Source organism: Vombatus ursinus, unplaced genomic scaffold (assembly GCF_900497805.2).
Source record: "Vombatus ursinus unplaced genomic scaffold, bare-nosed wombat genome assembly UNPS02009918.1, whole genome shotgun sequence".
In the NCBI taxonomy this organism is placed as follows: Eukaryota; Metazoa; Chordata; class Mammalia; order Diprotodontia; family Vombatidae; genus Vombatus; species Vombatus ursinus.
In genome coordinates this window covers 4,581,126-4,603,755 of record NW_020949696.1, presented here as the reverse complement: position 1 = coordinate 4,603,755, position 22,630 = coordinate 4,581,126, and the positions used below count along the sequence as shown (strand labels likewise).

General features: G+C 39.6%; 1 protein-coding gene across 8 annotated transcripts in view; it reads right to left on the bottom strand.

The window, feature by feature from the left end:
- The window catches only part of DOT1L (DOT1 like histone lysine methyltransferase), a 121,757-nt gene that overhangs the window by 97,975 nt on the left and 1,152 nt on the right, over positions 1-22,630 (bottom strand). The window contains exon 1 of one of the 8 annotated variants that reach the window (XM_027853067.1): positions 19,903-19,960. The exons of the other annotated variants lie outside the window; for them this stretch is intronic. Within the exon in view, the coding sequence (XP_027708868.1) occupies positions 19,903-19,905 (3 nt within the window). The 5' untranslated portion in view covers positions 19,906-19,960. Of the gene's footprint in view, positions 1-19,902; positions 19,961-22,630 lie in introns of those variants that run through there. 8 annotated transcript variants of the gene reach the window in all.

Below are 22,630 nucleotides of genomic sequence, written 5' to 3'. Positions count from 1 at the left end.
CATAACACAGTGCCTGGCACATAATAAGCACTATGTGATTGTCCACTATTATTATCTATGAACAAATAATCTCATGTGAAACTAAGGCATTTTTGCTAGTATCATGAACTAATAATAACAGCTAGCCTGTAACAGTGCTTAAAGTTTGCAAAGCACTTTACATATGTTGTGTCATTTTATTGGCACAACCCTGTGAAACAGATGCTATCATCCCCATTTTACAAATAAGGAAACTGAAACTAAGAGAGACAAAATGTCTTGTCCAGTCACTCAGTAAGTGCCAGAGTCAGAATTCAAACTCAGGTCTTTTAACTCCAAATCTAACATTCTATCCACTGCACTACCTAGCTGCCTCATGTCATAGATAAACAAGGCAAGAATTTCCTGTTGATGGTGAAGCTCTATAAATGCTTCAGTCACAGGACGCTGAATTACCTGCAAACACCAAAAGCTTCCATAATGAAATCCACAATAACACATTAAAAAATCAATCTAATGAAAGAACAAAGTAGATAAAAATAGCTTACCCAGATGACAGCCTGTCAAATTAGTCTTATCAATAAGTGTATTTAGAACCAACACTGCAGACGAACAATGATCTTAGGTGCCCAGATTTGAATAAAAGATAAACAGATCAGGTTAGAATGCATTTGGGAAATCAATGCTTTCAACAATTCCAAACTATTCATGGTTGCAAAGCTCTGTCAATATTTTTTTTTTAAGGCAGTTGGGGTTAAGTGACTTGCCCAGGGTCACACAGCTAGTAAGTGTCAAGTGTTTGGTCTGAAACCACATTTGAACTCAGGTCCTCCTGACTTCAGGGCCGGTGCTCTATTCACTGCGCCACCTAGCTGCCCCTCAATATTCTCTTGATGATACAATTAATATGGTTACAAAGACTAGAAAACTATGATCTCAGAAGAATTATTATTACTGAAAACCCAAAGGGCAATGAAAAGACCCATGGTAAGCAAAGTTGGCCATAGCTGATGTCAAAGGAAACATGCACATAGACAAGGACATAGAACACCCTATCACGATAGAGGATAATGACAGCTCAGAGACGAAGAGATTTAGAGATGTTCAGGCTGACAGATGGACCTATACACAAGGGTATGAAAGCAAACTCTAAAACCCAGCAGCATTCCAACATCCCAAAGATACTAAAAGAACTGGAGCTGTGTTTCAAGCAGTTTCAGAAGAAATCAAAGCTATCAAGAGTCATATTAAAAAACGTTCTAGGGGCAGCTAGGTGGTACAATGGATAGAGCACCAGCCCTGGAGTCAGGAGGACCTGAGTTCAAATCCAGCCTCAGACACATAAACACTCAATAGCTGTGTGACTCTGGGCAAGTCACTTAACCCCAATTGCCTCACAAAAAAATAAAATATAAAACAAACCAAAAAAATGTTCTAAATCATTGTTGATTAGAGAAATGCAAATTAAAAAACTCTGAGGTACCACCTCACACCTATCAGATGGGCTAATATGACAGAAAAGGGAAATGACAAATGTTGGAGGGAATGTGGAAAAACTGAGACACTAATACACTGTTGGCAGAGTTGTGAACTGATCCAACCATTTTGTACAGCAATTTGGAACTATGCCCAAAGAGCCATCAAACCCTTTTAACCCAGCTATATCACTATTAGATCTTTATCCCACAGAGATCAAAGAAAAAAGGAAAAGAACTATACGTACAAAAAATATTTATAGTAGCTCTATTTTGTGATGGCAAAAAACTGGAAATTGAGGGGATGCCCTTCAATTGAGGAATGGCTTAACAAGCTGTGATATATGATTGTGATGGAATACTATGGTGCTATAAGAAATGACAAACAGGATACTTTCAGAAAAATCTGGGAAGACATATTAACTGATGACTAGTGCAAAGTGAAGTGAGCAGAACCAGAAGAACATTATACACAGTTAACAGCAATATTGTAATAATGATCAACTGTGAAAGACTTGGCTACTCTGATCAATACAATGATACAAGACAATTCCAAAGGAACCATGATTAAAAAAAAAAATGCTACCTGCCTCCAAAGGGAAAACTGATGAAGTGCAGATTGAGGCAGGTTCTGTATTTTTCTTTCTTTCTTTCTTCTTTTTTTGGGGGGGGAGGCTCAACATGGCTAATATGGAAATGTTTCGCATAACTTCACATGAATAACTGATATGGTATTGCTTGCCTTCTGAATGAGTGGGGGAGGGATTGGGAGGAGGGAGAGAATGTCACTAGAAACTTAAAAATAATCGATCAAAAATAAATGGATAATAAAGGGGGTGGGGAATGCCCTCCCCCTAGAGAAACTGTCCCAGAATAAGACACAGGAGACCAGTCACTATTTTTCCAATCCAGCCCTTCTTTGGAATATAAAAGCCTACCCTATGAAAAAGATTTTCTTACAGTTATGATGCATAACAGCATACAAGAATTAATCCTGTATCAGATCAATGAAGGCCACAGCTTTACTTTAAAGGCAAAAAATTAGGGGCAGCTAGGTGGCACAGTAGATAGAGCACCAGCCCTGAAGTCAGGAGGACCTGAGTTCAAATCCAGCCTCAGACAAAACACTTGACACTTACTAGTTGTGTGACCCTGGGCAAGTTACTTAACCCCAATTGCCTAGATAGAATAGAAAGAAAGATAGATAGATAAATGGCAAAAAAAAAATAAGCTCTGGACCTACAGTCCTGAACAGGGTTCACCTTTCCCAGCTAAAGAAAATGGACTACAGAGTTTCTGATTTCCACCCAATCCTGTGTAATCAAACAATTCCAACCTTGTATCTCAAGCAAAGCACTTCCAGCACCTAATAACTGAAATCCAAACATCCATCAAACGGTATTTCAGGCTGAGGTTGCCTGTGAAGTAGGCAGGGAAATTATTAACTCCACCCATTTCCTCCAGACTACACCTGGATCTTGCCTAAAGTCGTACTGTAGCACAAAATAGCAGGCCCCAACTGAAAACCCACCTAAAAAGGAAACTTTCAAATAGTCTCCAACAGGGAAGAACACTTAGTGCTATGATGCTCCTTTAATACTCAGGTCATCAACAAGAGAAAGTAGAGAACCAGAGGGGTCAGGTAACTAGCCCACATACACACAGAAAGTAAGGGCTAAAAGATGAATGAGAACAACAAGATTATAACAATAGTTTCTTAGTCAAAGGATTTTTCTACAATACTCATGCATGCAAAAAAACTACCAAATATAGGCATAGTGGGAATTTTTTTCAATGACAATTACCTCTCTAAAATCAAAATGCAGGATTATACCATGAGCAAATGCTTTTTTACCAACGAATACATAAGTCAAGCATGCCTCTTCCTCATTATTTGGCACAATTCTAGAAATTCTAATAACAACAAAACTTAATAAACAAAGGAAGCAAAAATGTCCTTATCTGCTATTAAGATGATGGTTTACTTAGAAAATCAAAGGTAATCAGAAACTAAAAATGAATAGCTTCAGCTAAGTTGCAGTCTACAAATTAAAATGATAATCAACAGCACTTTTATGTAATACCAAAATCCAGAATGCAATAAAATTCAAAATAAAAATGAAATGAAAATAATCTACCACATCCTAGCAAAGCACCCACAATCTCTATGAAGAACTTAAATAACTGGAGGACTATTTAATGCTCATAGCTAGGCTGCACAAACATAAAAATGAAAATACTACCTACATAAATTCACAGATAGAGTGACATGCCAATCAAAATTCTAAAGGGATACTATTCAGAGCTAGACAGATTTCATTTAAAGGAACAAGAGATCTAGAATATAAATGAAAATAATGAAAAAAAGGCAGGAGTGAAGAGGATAGTACTTTCAGACCTCAAATGATAAGAGAAAAATTATCAGAACCATTTGGTCCTGGCATAAAATTTATTGTGAATAAAGACTATGTATTTAATAATAAAGACGAGACAAGGAAGAACCAAAAAATAGCAGGACGCCAAAAGACAGTATTTGAAAAACAAATTACCTAGGAAACAACTCCCTATTTGACAGAACTTCTGGGAAAAGTTGGGCAAAAATTAGGCTTAGATCAATATCTTATACCAAATTAACAAATTAAAATGAATATTTACCTCATAAAAGTCAACCAGTTAATGAGTATTTATTAAGCACCTACTATGTGCCAGGAACTATACTAAGAACTGATAAAGGCAAAAGGAAAGTCTCTGTCCTCAAGGAGCTCAATGAGGCAGACAACACAGAAACAACTATACACAAACAAGATATAGACAGGATAAATTGTCGATAATCTAAGAGGGAAACTATTAAAATTAAGGAGGACTGGGAAGGCTTTCTTTCAGAAGGTGGGACTTTAGCTGAGACTTGAAGGAAGTCAGTAGATGGGAGTCAAGAAAGCATTCTAGACATGAGAGGCAGCCAATGAATGCATAACTTTGGGAACAGTGTCTTATGTGAAAAACGCTTAAGAAGACCAGTGACACTGGATCCCAGAAGCTAGCTATACTATCCCACAGAGTACATGGAGGAAGTAAAGTGTAAGAAGATTGAAAAAGTAGGGAAGAACTAAGTTACAAAAGGATTCTGAACACCAGAGAGGTGATAAGAAGCTAATAGAGTTTACTGAGTTGGGGGGTGGGGGGGGGAAGCTCTGACAAGGTCAGTCCTTTGTTTCCGTGATCACTTTGGTGGCTGAATAGAGAACAGACTGGAGTAGGGAAGAGACCTGAAGCAGGGAGATTAATCAGAAGGCTATTGTAGTAGTAGTCCAGGTGTGAAATGATAAGAACCTGCATCTAGTAGTGGCAGTGTCAGGAGTGAAGGCAAAATTGACAGGCCACACAAACAAACTGGATATAGGGGATGACAGTGAAGAGTGAAGGGTTGCAAGCTCGGGTGACCAGAAGAATAGTGGTAGCCACAATTACTATAATAGGACAATTAGAAAGAGGGGAAAGGAAGATAATGAGTTCCATTTTGAACATGTCTGGTTTAAGATGTCTACAGGAACTGATGGGGGATGGGATTTGCACTGCACCCCTAAAAGGAAAAGACCATATCTTTGGAACCTGGACCCAAAGCCCCAGAACCCAGATCTCTAGCTTTTGCCTAAGGTACCTGGCCTTTCCCAGTCAATAATCCTTTTAACACACCTTTCATTTTGGCCCTCATTGTCTGCACCTGGCCCCACCCCAGGCTATTTGCCACTCCTTAATCCCATCCAGATCTCCCACAGTCTTAAATTGCTGAAATTCTTCAAATCTAGCCCATTTCTATTGGCAACACAATAAACTGTGTCTCTGAACTTGAGTGGTCAAATTCATTCAAGGCAGACCCCTGCCTTTCCTCAGTCATTTCAGGATTCTTAGCACACTTAGACTGCAACAGAACCAGAGTTCAAGATGTCCAATGGGCAGCTGGAAACACAATACTAGAGGTCAGTTGAGAGGTTAGGGTTGGATAAATAAATAGAACTGAGAATAATCTGCAAAGAGATGATAACTAAACCCATGAGAACTGATTGAGATTACCAAGGGTAACAGTAAAGAAGGAAAAGAGAAGAGGATCCAAAACAGTGCCTTGGGGACACTCAAGGTTAGTAAACTCAAACTAAATGAAAATCCAGCAAAGGTGACTGAGATGTCAGACAGGTGGAAAACCAGGAGAAGATAGTAACAAGAAGTGGGTGACTGACAGTGTCAAAGGCTACAGAGAGATCAAGGATGAAAAATAAGAAACAGTCCATTAAATTTGGACAGAAAATGGTAAAAGTCTATCATACATCTTTCATAGCTGTAGATGAGGGGTGAATCCTTAACATTTAAAAGAATGGAGGCAATTACAAGATAAAATAGATAATTTTCATTCTCCAATTGAAAGGCTTTTGCATAAACAAAAATAACACACCTAGGATAAGGAAGCCTGGGATAAATATTTGTATCAAATACTTGATAAGGGTTTGATGTCCAAAATGAGCAATGAGGAAAGAGATTTGTAAAATAAACTTACTTGTATTAAAACAGAAAATGTTACATGCCAAATCTACACATATAATCCAAAACTCATCACCAATATTACCAATATTTCAAGGGCAACCACATTAAATTTTATTTTCCCCTGAATTCTCAATATGACTAAATTTCTTGGTAAAGTAAGCCATTCAGAGAAGTATAGGAAGATATTAATTGATGCAAAATGAAGTAAGAAGAACCAAGAAAATATAAACAATGACAAAGAAGTAAATATAAAAGAAATTTATGATATGGTCTATGATCAACTATTGTTGGAAAATGAGCCCCTTTTCTGCACTCAGAATTACCCAGAAACCCAGAGTCTGTGTGAGTAATTAAATAGGTAAATTCATTTTTCTTTGCAAGGTGTTTAAAAAAAAAAAAAAAACCACTAGAACTTGGTGCAGCAAGGTGATGCAGTAGACACAGAACCAGCCCTGGAGTCAGGAGGACCTGAGTTCAAATACAGGCTCAGACACTTGACACTTACTAGCTGTATGACCCTGGGCAATTCACTTAACCCCAATTAGCTTGCAAAAAACAAAAAACAAAAAAAAACCCAAACCTGGGAGCTAGGTGATGCAGTGGACAGAGCTCCGGCCCTGAAATCAGGAGGACCTGAGTTCAAACCCAGCCTCAGACCAAACACTCGACACTAACTAGCTGTTTGACCCTGGGCAAGTCACTTAACCCCAACTGCCTAAAAAAACAAAAACAAAAACCTCGAACTTTTCTATACTAGAATTTTACATGAAAGAGTTCAATTCAGTTCAACTAAAATGTATTCAGCTATTAGAGTACAAGCCATCATGCGAGACACTAGAAAGCCAAAAAAGAACCATCACAATCTTTTGCCTTCAAGAAGCCTAGATTTTTTTTTTGGGGGGGGGGGAGGTGAAGCAGTACACCAGAGTGGAGAGAGTGCAGGGTTTGCAGTGACATGATCTGGGTCTATACCTAGGGTTCTCCCACATAATACCTATGTGACAGATCTTAGACAAATGACTTACCTACCCTATCCTCTCTGTCTCAGGTTCTTCATGTAAAACGAGAGTGACCTCTAAGGTTTCTTCAACACTATATCTATTATCTTGTGAACACTGAACTACATTTTTGCAGATAAAACATTCCTGGAAAGGTTTTACAAAAGTTTTTTACAAAAAGTTGTGACATCTAAAATTGACCATAAAGAATGAGACTTCTTAAAATATCTGCAAAAGTCATTTTTCCTAAAGTACAAGTCATGTACTCCGTGTCATTTCAATATTCAAGCTCCAAAGGCTCCCAGAATTTAAAGCCCTTCACATACAGGCTTCAACTTCATCTGCAACCGTGACACACACTGTTCTCCTTTCCTCTATCTCCCGGTTCTGGCATCCCCCAGACCTCCTCACCTCATAGAATCATTCCCTAATTTCCCAGCAGAGTGAGCTCAAGTTCCACCTTCCACATGAGTCTTCTTTTCCTTCTGTTAGTACCACCCCCCCCAACCTTGCCTTTTATTTTGTACATACTGATAGATGGATATGCTTCTCTCCTCTAACAAAATATTGGCTCCTTGAAGGCAGGGACTACTTAAGTTTTTTCTTTTTATCCCCAGCTGTCTGACATACATACTCTTAGTAAATATTTTTTGGAGAGGGAACATGACATAGGGACAGAATCATAAAAACTTTGGTTCAAGTTTCTCTGACAACACACCAGCTATGTGACAGGGGGCAAGTCACTTAACTTCAAGGTCCCAGGCAACTCTCCAAGACTATCTAAGTGGTAGAGTACGTGCTGATCTGCACTGGCACAGGGAGTTCTTCACCAGGATTCAGTCAGTCAAACAATGGTCAATAAGCATTTATTAGGCAATTAGTATGTACTGGGCATTGTGCTTAAGGCTGGGAATGCAAAGGTAAAGATCTGGTCCCTGCTTTCAAGTTCACATTATAATGGGGGCAAAATGACACATACCTAATAAGATACAAAATATTTACAACATAAATGGGAGGTAAATTAGGAAACCACAAGTCTGGTCCAAAAAAAAAAATTATAAAACACACTTTCCTCAACAATCCTTTTAAGGCATTACAAGTTATATTATCCCCACTTTACAGATGAGGAAACAAACTTCCAAAGTTAAATGGCTTGTCCAAGAACACAGACTAGTGAATGATTCAATCCCAAAGTCAACTCTTTGGAAAGCCTTTTTTTTTTTTAAGGAAGGGCACTAACAGCCGACTGAAGGACATCCAGGAGGGCAATGAGGATAGGAAAAGTTAAGCCCTAAGAGGTTAAAGGAACAAGGGATGGAGCCCAGAGACGAATAAGGAGTGGGCATGTAATTTCAACAGAAAAGGGATTGAACTTGTCCAAAGAACTAGGAGTAACGGGGGGGGGGGGGGGGGGGGTGTCCTTTGCTAAGTTCCTATAACATAGATTTCTATTAAATGTAAAGGGGGGTAGAAAAAGTTCCTCACAATTAAGATAATCCACAAACACATGGGTGCATCCTCACTAAGGTCCTTCAAGGAGAAGCTGGATGACCCCTTTGTTGGGGCTGTTGTAGGGAGCACTGTCAGAGAGAGGTTGAATCAAATGGCCTCAGAGGTCACTAGGATAATGTATGGAACCCAAACTCCTACATCCTTTATGCCCATGGATGGTCATTACAAAATACCTCTAACCTTTACAATTATAACCCTGAGGTACTTAGAAATGATCAAGAGACAGATATGGTCAAAGGATTTTAAGGCACCTTACACAAACTAGTCCAATGTCAAAAACCTATATTTTACAAATGGAAGAAACTAAGGTATAGAGGTTAAAACAATCTGCCCAAAGTCAGATGGGTCATATGTTCTCCATTTTGGCCTTAGTAAGGCAGGAAAGTAGACTATGTCATTTTACAAAGATTTTCCATAAAGGTTTTAAAAATAGGATGTTCCCAATGTCTCAGTGCTGTTTTAAACTTTAACAGCTTAAAACTGCAGAGAGACTTTTAGAACACCCTGTATATAATTCAATTAACCCAAACATCCTATTCTGAGTATTCTAATTAACCATACACCTACATTTCCCAGATACAGGCTATGTTGGAAGTTCTGGCAATAACAGAATTCTTTAAAAGTGTACATTATGAACTCAAGAGAAAGGCAACACATTCAAATGGGAAACAATGGAATAAGAGATCTCAGGAATCTAAGGTTCTAATTCTGCCCCCCCGCCCCAGCACATGCTGTTAGATCCTGGCAAAGCAAACCTTAGGAAATAGTCTACATTTGCAAATTCAGGAGAAATATATGCTTTACTGATTTCATCTACTTAGTGAAATATGAGTTAGTGTGAAAAATCTAGGGGTTGAAGACGTGTTTCTTCCTAGAGTTTTAGCTTTCTGTACAAAAATCTCAAATCGGGGGCAGCTAGGTGTCTCAGTGGATAAAGCACTGGTCCTGGAGTCAGGAGGACCTGAGTTCAAATCTGACCTCACACACTTGACACTTACTAGCTGTGTGGCCCTAGGCAAGTCACTTAACCCCACTGCCTAGCAAAAACAAAAACAAAATCTCAAATCACAAGTGTTGTATATATACATACAGATGTGTTCATATAGAGAGATCTCTCTCATCCTTCAATGCTTTCTTCCCAATTCATACATGGAATATGTATTTTTTGGAGGAGTTATATTTCACTGGAGAAGTAAAATATGCTACTGTCTCTGAAATACCCAACTTATCAGGAAGCAGTTATTTGAGTTATAGGAACTATGAGTCATATGAGCACTACGGAGTTTCAAACAGATCCAAAGAACGATGAAGGAAGCCTAAGAGATCTCTGAAAATCTCCAGCTTTAAGAGATGCTGCTTTGAAAGTATCTGATGTTGTGGTGACTGATCCTCAGCACCCTCCTCTGGTGTGTAAGTGTGCAGTAGTATTACATCTGCCCAGGGCACAGGAGTGGATTATCCACCATTCAGAATATAAGTATCAATACATCTCTCACTAAAGATACTTGGCCCCATCAATTTAATTCCCCACTATCGTGAAGACTGTTTTAACCAGGATTTCAATGTGTCTTCTGTATAACTTGAATCGGTGCATATAGTTTTATTTGATGGATGTTTATGATAAAATAAATACCTTTGTAAAAATAAGAGATGTAAGTAGGCAAGATATTTGAACTCTACTCGTAGGAATAAGTCCCTCAGAATCACTGATTCTTACTTTACGTACAATTCAAACAAATCTACTTACCAGACTTAACCCATAAATTAGACACCAAAGGAAAATATTAAAAGGAAGACATGGGGCAGCTAAGTGGGGCAGTGGATACAGCACTGGCCCTGAGGTCAGGAGGACCCGAGTTCAAATCCGGCCTCAGACCAAACACTTGACACTATCTGTGTGACCTGCGCAAGTCACTTAACCCCAACTGCCTTTAAAAAAAAAAAGAAAAAATGACGACAACACAGTGACACCAGGTTTAGGAAGGACTATAAAAACAGACCTCTCAAACTCAAAATGTCAGATAACCCCACACACCTTGAAACCACTGATGTTATCACTCTTATCACAACATGACACAGTAACATTTCTAACAATGGTTTTCAGTTTTAAAAAACAAATAGCATATGTTTCTATAGCCTTTGGGACTTTCCCCAATAATCAACTATGTAGATCCCTAAGTAGTCTCTCCATTTGTAGATGCGATCTGCCCTATAGCAGCAGTCACCCCCCACACACACACACACACAAAAATAGTAGGACTGGAAATTCAAACCAGAGGTCCATGCCCATTCTACCACCCTAGAAAGGTTCAGATTCTTTCTTAGGAAAGCAGTGAAGTGTATAATACACACATCTTCCCCCATGCCCAGGAAGCCCTCCCTCCTCCTGAAATCCTACCTAATCTTTAAAGTCTATTTCAAATCCTATCAGTTGGTAACTACCTTCCTTCCCCTTCAAGTTTCACAGAACTCTGTTACGTGCACTTCTCTAAGGTCAGGAATGCCAACTATGTTCATATCTTACCCCCTATTAACTGTTGACTGCAGGGTTAATATCTTATCTAAGTTTTGTACTAATAGCTGGTATATAAAATGAAAACTCAGAAATCATTTAGTTTAACACCTAATATTACAACTCCAGTGAAGTTAAGTGACTCACCCCAAGTCACAAAGTAACTCAGCAGAGTCAGAATTCCATGCTGTCCTTGGTCTCCAAACTGAGAACTCTCTATAACCATGTTCTCCTACCCCTGCCCCCTCCAGGCTGGCAACATTCCACAGGCAGTGGGCACTTAAGAGTTATAAGTTAATCAAAAACAGAAGGGGTAGATGAGAATTGTTCCCACCTTGTCCCCATCTGGGAAAACTCAATTGGGTTGAATATACTTCATTCTCCAATTATGCCAAGTAACTGAGTGACTGTCCATTAGATGCAGAGTACTGCCATTGCAATGTTCTGATGTTCTCCTAGCTATCAGCAGTGTTCACCAAAGACATGCAGCCATACACTCCCAAGTCGTTCCTTGAATTTAGCAGGCACCAATAATAAGGCTGGCAAACTACTGCTTAAATATGGGACCTGAAACTATTCCAAATGGCCAAGAATTGCAAAGAACTATGCAGCAGTGGTCACCCCTAGGCTCCCTTTCCAGGTTTGACCTTGTTCATCTCTGGCTGCTGTCCAAATTTCTCAAACATGAAGCCAATGACACAGAAAGGGCTAAGTCACAGCTTAAATACGGCCACTACCTAGCTGCCCTCAAGCTGGTGGGGAGATGCATAACCATATAACAGGGTCATAAGGTGATTCCCATTCAGGATTTGCTACACTCTTGGCTCCTCAACCAAACTGTAGGCTTGGGCATGTGACCAGTGAGAACAACTCCCAAGTTGAATTTGGATTAAGGCCAATGTCTGTCAACACATCTCTGCTGCGGCACTGGCTGCCCCCAGTTTGGCAGGGTGACCTCATGACCCGAGAAGGAGGGTGCCAATGCAGCAATCATATCTAGGTTCATCACATCCTTGGCCCTACGTTTAAACTTTTCTTTCAGAAATAGCATCTGGGACATGGCCAAACTATTACACCTTCACACTAAGGCAGCTACCTATACCTCATCAGGTCACTCAACTGCAGGGTAACCAAGAAGCTAGTTAAGTGGGTAGGGTGGGGGGATATAATATACCTCCTTGCCCCAGCCTTTCTAAAATATTAACCCAGCTTAAGCAACATCCCTTAACCCTAATGGGACATCATCCCACTAGAACTTGGCAGATAACTATAGTATCTTGTCTTAAGACATCAAAAAGTACAATATTCTATGAAAAACACAATCCAAAGAGAACCATGCTCAAGGTGTCTATAAAACACTACTAAAATTTGTTAAGTGAATTTCAACAAGTACACCAGTTTCTCTCACAAAAACAAGAGATTTAAACTTAGTATTCCCAATTTTAAATGGGGAAAACAAGGGAGTCCTGTCCAAAGGTCTCAGTTTGACAATCTGTAAAATGAACAAGTTGGACAAGCTAATGAAGATTCCTTCTCTGCTCTAAAATTTTAGGTCCAAGTTTGAAATTTCTAAAAAAAATCAAAATAATCTCCCCCTCCAAGTTTCTGCCACAAGACCCCAACTTATTATTGGTTGACTGTGAGGTCCCTTTTCACAATGTTCCGATGAAAAGAGAGAGCTGATTTTTTTTTTCCTGAAAGAACACCACTCTCTAGAGCTCCCCTAAAATACCCCTGGCTTCTCTACCATTCACCTGATCACTTCGATTACACACAAAGTTTAAGTTAATTCCCTCCTATGCAATAATTTCTAGGCATAAACTATACATTAAAGACTTATGTGCCAGGTACTGTGCTAAGCACTGCTAATACAAAAAGAGGAAAAAGACGGTCCCTGACCTCAAAGAGCTTTACAATCTAATTGGGGGGGAATACACAACAAACTATATATACAAAGCAAGCTATACACAGGATAACGGGAAATAATCAATAGAGGAAAGGCACTGGAATTAAGAGAAAGTGGGGAAGGCTTTCTGTACAAAATGGGATTTTAGTTGGGGCTTAAAGGAAACCAGCAAGGTCAGCAGCCAAGGTAAAAGAGAGAACTTCCAGGTACGGGGGACAGACAAGCAGATGAAGTGTCTTTTTCAAAGTGAAAGAAGACCTGGGAGGGGGCCCCCCCTAAGGTAAAAAGGGCTTTGAATGCCAAAACAGAGCACTATGAATTTGATCCTGGAAGCTACAGAAGCCACTGGAGTTTGCTGAGCAGGGGGAGGTGACATAATTGGAAAATCACTTTAGGGACTGAATAGATAGATAGATAGATAGGAGTGGGGAGAGACTTGAGGCAGGCAGGACATGGCCAGTAGGCCCCCTCCCTTCCCAGGGGGGCTCGCACGCACACACGCACACACACACATGGTACTGCAGTAGTCCAAGTGTGAGGTGATAAGGTTCTGCACTAGAGGCATGGCAGGGTCAGAGGAAAGAAAGGGGCATGTTTGAGAGGCATAGTAGAGGTGAAATCAACAGGAGTTGGCAACAGCTTGGAAATGGGCATAGAGGGGTGAGAGATAGTGAGGAGTCCAGGATGACTCATGTTGCAAGCCTGATGGACTGGGAAGATGGTATTGTCCTTCTACAATAGTGGGGCGGGGGTTCTATTGGACACCGAGAGATGTCTAGGTGTCTAAAGAGATGTCTGAAAGTCAGTTGGAGATTGCAGGTCAGCAGAGAGGACTGGATCAGGAAAGGCAGATTTGAGAATCATCAGCACACAGCTGAGAAATAACCCAACAGTTTCCATTACTGGGGTTTTAAAGAACTACCCAATATCTCTCAATACCTCTTCAAGCACACCTCAATTCCATTAAAAAGTTGTTTGGTCTCTCAAAGAGATCCCCTTCTCCTCTTGACTTTATGGACCCCTCCTGCCAAACTTGGCTAACCTAAAAATGTCTCTCTTCTATCCAGTGATGAAGGCCCTACTCCTATCTTTGATTACACTTCTAGCTCTCGGTCTGGCTGTTTTTCCTGTCCTTATAGGTTCTTCTCATTATCTAGCCTACTATCCTCAGTCCACTCATCAGTCTCAAAGTATACTCCTAGACTCAAGGTCCCTACAGCCTCAGCCAGGACCTCAATTCAATTCTTCCACCCTCAATCTCCTTAATACTATCTCCATCTAGGGATTAGCAATATACATTTGCCTGTTTAAAAGAAAAAAAGTCATTCACTTTCTTTAGAGTCTAACAATATTTAAGACCTCTACTTTGGAAAAGGGGTTTTTCTAGTCAATAGGCCACAATTTTAAGCAGTTGCTTTAATAACACACTCAAAGATATCCACTGATTTATTGAATTTGAAATTTTTTCAATTGCAGTTAGAGAAAAAAAAATTTCAATGATGGAATTTATCATATCATGTTTGTGAACATGCAGAAATGTGAGTCATGCCAACTCAAAAAATAGTTCAACAGTTTAATCATCAAGTGGGCTAGAGATAGAAATTCAACAGGACAAAAAGAGTTGACTCGGCTTCAATTAATTCTACTCAGACAGGGAGATGAGTCAATGATCTAATAAGTGCTTTCTATCATTGATATCTATGATTCACTCTGCCTCCCATGGAATGTTTTTTGCTCAGGGAAGAGGCCTCAGTGAGAAAAACAACTTAGCAGTGAATCATCTCCACAGCTCAATGCAGCCAAAGGCTGCTAACAGATAGTAACTACTCCCTGCTGCAATAGGACACTTTCTCCTTTGGTTGTACCAAACTCTCATCTCTGTAGCCACTTGAAGCAAATGATAAAAGGGGGAAAAACTATAAAAACCATGCTTTGAAGAAAACCGTGCACGAGGAAATGTTTGCAAAACCATATCTGAGACCCTTCCAATAACTGACAAATATGAAATCTCTAAGATTGGAGAAAGGATTGATTTCCCTCAAATACATAAAAGATTATGAAGAAAATCATAATAGGAAAAAGAACCTGAGAACTGGCATGCATTAGACTAATTAAGTAGCAGTACCACTATATGCTCATTTTGAGCCAACTGACCACAAACTAAGCTTAAAAAAAAAAAAAACCCACCCTAAAATTAGGCTGAATTAATAGAAGCATATTGTTCAAAACAAAGGAAAACAGTTTCACTGTACTGTTCAGATCAGTCAGGCTTATCCACACCGCCATGTTTTAAGAGAGAGAGCCTGACCTGAGCCCTAAGATTCTGATAGGTAGGATGGAGAGCTCTCACCTTCTATTAGGCATATATACCAAAGGGATCAAAGAAGCAAGGAAAGGGCCCGTGTGTACAAAAAAATTTTACAGTAGGTCTTTATTCTATCAAAGACTTGGATCTAAGGGATGGGCACCCACAAATTAGAGACTTGCAGAACAAATCTTAGAATATGAATATAATATAGTCTCACTATCCTACAACAACAAAACGAAACCTCAGAAGTTTCACATGAACTGATGCACAGTGAAGTGAGTAAAACACCTTAGATAATGACTACAATAATAATAAAGGAGAATACCTTTAAAAGACTTTCCAAATGCTGGCTAATGCAATGGACCAACAACAACTTTGGCACCAAGTTATCATTTCTCATTTTTTTTGCACCAGTATTTAAAATTTTAGAAATTTTCTAAGTGTCCCATAATTTTTTTTTAAGTATGACCTATTTAGTTCAAATTTCTAGAAGACGCTTATATACTATTTTAAGGTTTGCAAAGCAACTTAAATAGTTATTAAATTTGGGTCTCACAAGGTCCTGTGGTAAATACTGTAAACATTCCCATTTTACAGATAAGGAAATTGAGGCCAGAGGGGTTGAGCTATCCCAGGGTTTGACAGCTATTAAGTGTCTGAGGATGGACTGGAATTGAGTTGTTCCTGACTCCAAAGTATGCACTCTATTCACCAAATTAAAATTTAATTTTTAGTACATAGTTTGTGGAAGTCCAACAAAAAACAACAATAACAAATCATTTAAATTCCTCTAAGAAAATAGAAAATAGCTTATTCTAAGAGAAATAAATTTCTACCTCTCAAACATGCTTAGGGATTAGGCTTAACACAATACCTGGCACATAGGAAGAGCTTCAAGTGCTTGCTGACTGATTCAAAAGGTTCTTTCTTAGTTCTACCCTGTGTCTCTTTCAAAATTCACTCTCTTAGTCTCTGGCCTTCTCCTCTCTATCCTGGATACATTTTCCCAAACTGGTCTGGCCATATCACTCCTCCTTCAGAAACCTGTGGGTCTATACAACTCCTCTGGGCCCTAACACATAGGGCCCTACACAACCTTGCTCCAGCCTACCACCTTTGCAGTCTAATTTCCCATGAATCCACCTTTCTGCCCATCTGGGCTTCTAGCTGCTACCTGACCCTGGCACATTCTATCAAAATCCTCTTACTTCAAAGTTCCACTCAGGGGCCACCTCTCCCAGAATAACCCTTCCTTAACCCCAGCTGAAACCATCCTCAGCTTCATTTATTTTCCTCAGAGCCTTTTGTCTAGATGTCTTCTTTGCCTCTATTGCCTTCTACTTCCAATTATACCTCTTCTCCCTCAGACACTCAGTGCTCACTAGCTGTGCTACCCTGGGCAAGTCACTTAACCCCACTGCCTAGTCAAAACAATAACAACAACAAAAAACAATTATAGTTCTTCTGGGTACATACATCCTAGGAGCCAACTCCTTGCAGGAAGGCACTGTCCATACTGATTCACATAGTGTTCAGCACAGACAGAACCCTGGACTTGTTAAAACAAAGAGTCAAAACAAAATTCTCCTTTCTTCCCAACTTTCAAGAGTACCACCAGATAGACCCCACCCCCACCCCATTCCTCATTCTCACACCACTTCTCCAATCCACTGTCAAAGTCTATCATTTCTATCTTCACCACATGTCTAGTCTGTCCCCTCCTCTGCACTCACAGGCCTCCTTACCTGTTACCAACCTTCTAACTAGTCTTCCTGTCTCCAGTTGGTTACCCCCTCCGATCACCTACATGCAGCTGCCAAAGTGGTTCTCCTAAAACATGTCTAAGCATGTCATCTCTCTACTCCACAAGCTGCAGGGTCTCCCTATTCTAAGATAAAACATGGATTCTGTTTGGCATTGAAAGACGGAAGGGAATAAGCATTGATTAAACACTTACTATATGCAAGGCAGTGTGCTAAGCACTTTACAAATAACGTCACAACAAAGCTTCAAGGTAACCTCGCTCTTTCCCACCTTTCTGGCCCCCTTCTACTTCACTTTCCTCCATGCACTTTCCTCTAAATCTTACCTTCCCCCTCTGATTATGTGGGAGGGCATCGATGGGCTCCATTGAGAGCACTTTCTGCAGCTTTTTTCTCATGGACTTTCCATCAACTGGTGAAGGCTTTGAATGCTCCCACAGAATGTTTTTAAATGCGTAATATAAAATACAAAGGATTATTTTTAAAAATTATATTTAAAGTTATAAAAAAAAAAATTTAATAGCTCATGGACCCCAGGAAAATAACCTCTGTTACAGAGATGCCTTGGTGAGGAAAAGGGCCACCTCCTCTGAAAGCACAGTAAGAAGAGGAAGGGATAAGGTAAAATGTCAGGGTGTTTGGAGATTGTAGACAGTTTATATGGAGAGGAAAGCTCATGGCAATAATATTCCAATTGTTGGGGCAGCTAGGTGTCAAAGTGGGTAGAGCACTGGCCCTGGAATCAGGAGGACCTGAGTTCAAATCCGGCCTCAGACACTTGAGGCCTGCTAGTTGTATGACCCTGAGCAAGTCACTTAACCCCATTGCCTAGCAAAAAAAAAGTAAAATAATAGTAATAATATTCCAGTTGCTTCAAGAGAAAGTTATGTCTAAGTAATCACCTAATGCCTCCAATTATTCTCCGCATGCAATTAAAAATGAGTTTTTAGCCTTGATTTGATAGGTATATGAAAGCATTTGAACATACTGGTCAGGTAGAATAAGGGATCCCTAACAAGAAGAATACTTAAAGAGGCCAGTGGCAAGAAGGGCTAGTACAATAAACCATTCATGAGGCAGTAGGTCAGTTATTGGAGAGATTCAGGAAAGGCAAGTCACATGGGGAATCCAGGACAAGCAAATGAGTTCATTTTTAGGCAAGTCTTGTTTTAAAGACTTGATAAAGATGCACTACAGGTAAAGGCTAGAAGTGAAAGTTTGGGTTTCATTCACTTAGAGATAACAAACTATATGTATCATGTAAGTGGACAGGACTCCAGAGATGGCAGGAAAAGACAAATACAGAACCAAAAATAGAGCATGGTGAATGGGGAAGACAAGAAGGGCTCCTCAGAGGAAAAACTGAAGTAGGTGTCACAGAAAAAGTCAAAAGGGATTATCTATTTTTTAAAACCCAGAAGCCTTTAGTGACAAGGGCAGCAAAGAGGTGCAGAAAAATTAAAAGAGATATTGCTACTAGATTTAACAGGAAGCCACCGGTCACTTCGGCAGGAGCAGTTTCCGAGCGAGGCCTGGTTAGACAGCACTTTGTCCAACAGTTCTGGGGCTTTAGCAGACTGCAAAACCCATGTGGTGGGGCAGTATGAGGTGATACAGCAGCCAAATAAGTAAATGCAATTTACAAGAGGGGCCCTGCTGCCAGCAATGAGGAAGTGGCAGTCCCTGCCACAGTGTCAAAGAGATAATAATAGCCTGGAGAGGCAAACAGCAAGGGAAAGGCCCAGAGTCCACCATCACAAGAGTAATTTGAACCACCAGGGAACGTTTACCATGAAGAAGAGACGAAGCAGGGCTAACATCTTTCCTGTGGAAGGAGGGTCTGACTCACCCCCAAAGGGTACAGAAACAAGAACAAGGCGTGCAAGTTGCAAGAAGGTTAATTTAGGCTCCAAATACTCAAACATTTCCAAAAGTAGAATGGGCAGAACAGGCTGAGAGTCATCCTGCTCCCTGGAGGCATCTGAGCACAGGCTGGACATCCTTTTCTTGACAGCCAGTGAGGATTCTTTTTCAGGTATGGGCTAAGCAAGATGACCATGAAAATCCTTTCCAACTCAAAAATTCTGGTGGGGAGGGAAAGTATAGGTTACACCTTTCAGGCAGCTTAGCTATGAATGAGAAAAGAAAAAGTACATCAGATAAAGCAGGGGTGGAGTCAAGCAGTGGTTTGTTTGGCTTTCAAAACTAGAGAGAGCTAGACATACCTTAAAAGGAGAAGAAGTGGATAATTATGTCTAAAGAAAAGGATGAAGGCAAGAACCTGTTCAGTAGGTAGAGACTAAAAGTTAGTGCTGACCTAGTCCAATGCCCATTTGTTCTTAAAATGAGGAAACTGAAGTCCAGAGAGACAAACGACTTACCTAAAGGTCACATTACAATACAGGGGCAGGAAAGGGACTAAAACCCAGGGCCAGTGTTCCCTTCCCACTAAACCTGCCTTACCGCATTCAACTGATTTATTATTCTCAACACATCAGTTCCCCTGGACTTAATTACCATCCCTATGTTAATGATTCTCAAACCTACTTATCCTGTCCCAAACTCTCTTGCTGACCTCCAATCTCCAACTGCTTAATGAATGTTTATTGGTTGATTAACACAGAATTTTATCATCTGGTCCTTGAAAGCACTATATTTGGGGCATGTGATATTTAAATTACATAAACACCATGAAAAGTTTTCATCCTAATTGTGACACCAACTTCTAAACCCCAATTTTCATGATTTAGTTTTCCTTCTTTAAACTTATCGTTGTCCACTAAAGGAAGTCAAAGAGTTAACTTGTACTTCGGTAAGAGTAAACCCATTTGAGCTCTGATTAAGAAGGGCACTCATAAAAATGGAGGTCAGCGTCAGAAAATATTTTCTGAGTCACAGGGAGAGATTACTCACCATGCTCTATTCAACACAGCACGGTAAGGACACAACTGCTCACCATGTATTCATTAGAAAATCGTGGCCTTTCCCTTTGAAGGAAGCAGAAGGCGGGGAAAAAAGTCATACTTTCAGTTTTGTATATAAGCCAGTGGGAGGCTATATCTGAAACACCCTTGCATCCCCTCCCACAGCCTTAATTAGTCTCGAAGGGAAATATATGTTTCACATCATCTTCTTAGGTTCTTTCCAAGTCCTGACAAGCATATGTATGTCGGCTAAACAGAAAGAGTTGTTTTCAATAGATTTAAATAGGTTACAGCTCCCATCTTGGATGCTGCCCTAATACTGCTTTAAAAAAAAAAAAAAAAAGGATGCAACAGCCTAAAGAATAGTAAGGTAAATTGTTGATGAAATTTGACTATCCACTTAATGGAAGAAAAACTTTTTTGTATTTACTTCTTATTAGCTGAAATTTCCATTTTCTATGGAGGAATCTGTTCAGAGTTTGGAATGAGAAATGGAAGAATCTTGGAAGTCTAGCCTTAGGACTTTACAAGACATGAGGAAACTGAGTCCTAGAAGAGACTTACCTAAAGCCACTAATTTGCTACACAAATTAGTAGCAAAGCTATGCCTAAATCCAAATATGGAGAACCATGTTTTATTTGCTCCTAAAAATTAAAATATGCTAAATCACTTCATTTCAAACCAGTAATTCCATAACATTTCAAGAATCACTCATTTTCTTCAACTTGGTACTCACAAAATAAAAATTTCATGAGATTACTTTCACAAAATACATTTTTCTATAAGAGAAAGATCACCCATTTTCCTTTGAAAATGTTTCAGTCCTTAAAAGCAGTTACCCAAAATGGAATAGGCAAGCCTGAAAGAATTTAAAAGGTGCCACTTTGGATTATGGCTTGTTAAATACTGTCTCCTGAACCTGCCTGTGTCCTCCTACCACCCAGGAACCCAAAGAGAAATGTGCAGTGAAACTAAGAAATGTTCTGCTGACGTCAAACAGCTCTGGATGGACGGCAACACACACGTATCCCACTCCTGCCAAATGAAGACTGGGCCAGGGAGGGAAAAAGTCTGTAGTTCAGAACAGCCCAACATTAGAAAGCCAGAGGACTGCAATGTTCAAACAGGAGTTCTTCCTAACCCAAGAAGCCAAAAAACCATGGATTGCACCACAAGTTAAGTTGCAAATACCCTTTTCCCCTCACAACATAAAAAAGGCATATGGTCTCTTCAACCAAGCTGCTGGAAAGACAACATGCCACTGTCTCCAGATGACATTTCATTTTTGTAAAAATGCAACCCAGCAAGGCAAATTCATCCAAATAACAGGATGTTTCTTAAATTTATAAATAGACCCCCCTCAAAAAAAAAAAAACCTCACAAAGAGAAATGCAAAGAATGGCATGAAAATCTATTAACAGGTTTAAAAATATCACCTATTTTGTCTTTTTAAAAAGGCAATTAACCACAACTAGTATGCACCTGAATCTAACCAGTACTATTTCCCAGGGAACATTTATCTATAATCTAGTAAGATTAGGTAACAAGGTTAAAAAAGCTTTTCTTATTATACTGTCAACTGAAAGATTTCCCCTCCCCCTCTGTCTATACTGTATACAGACCCAAACACACCCAGAGCTGCCCTACAGGAAAAGCTGCATTAACCGATTGAGTGCTGGAAGGCTCAACATCTCTCTGGAAATAGGATGACCAAAAATATAAAGTCCTGGTATAGGCAGGGCTTTGGGAAACCAGAGTTGCATAGAATTAGGGACTCAAGAACCTTAAGCCAAAGGCAAGTGTTAGCCATTTCTTCTACACAACCCCAAAGCAGGATGTTTCCAATGATTCACACACATGTATAAATGTATTCGTCAATCCCAAAAGAGGAATGGCCTATCACGGATTTTGTTAGATCAAGCTCCAGCATGTTTGATTCTACCAGCCAGCTCTACCCTACCCCCCGCCAAAGTTTCAAAGTAAAATGTCATCAAAATAGATATCATTTGTTGCTTTTATTTTCTTTCTACAATATGCTCAATTCAACCTGTAGAGTAAGAAACATAATGAAATATTTCCATTCTGAAGGGTAGAGGAGTGTTGTACCAACAATTGTAGTGGGTTTTATCAAGTGTGTGAGCCATTTGTAAATTTCCACTCAGGCTTTTCTAGTTTAAACATAGATGCTGTCATGGGGGGGTGGGAGAGGTCATTAAACAGTCCTATAATTCATAAGGAGACAACACAAATCTGTTCTAAAATTAAAAAAAAAAATAAAGGGAGAAAGGCTGTTTACCCTACAGAACAATCTTAGGTGCTTGTAAGCTATAATACAACAGATTAAAAACAAGAACTATCTTAAATCCACTCAAGTGGAAAATAAAATTGAGTTTCTATATAATGAATATTAAACAGAAATACAGGTAGGTAGAACAGATATTGGGGGGAAAAGTCTTATGCATAAACACTGTTCTATTTCCCAAGAGAATGGGGGCAGGAGAAAAACACTAAGAGGTGTGCAGTGATGGATTGACTGCCTCCATGAATCAACTTCTCTGAACACTGACCTCCATTGACACAAATGCATCATCTTAGAAAGTTTCAGAAACCTACATTTCAGCTGTGGAAAATTGTGAGCTCTTCGAGAAAAAAAAAAAATTTTTTTAAACTTTTCCCCCTTTCATTAGTCAGTCTTCTCTCCCTCCTCCTCCCCAAC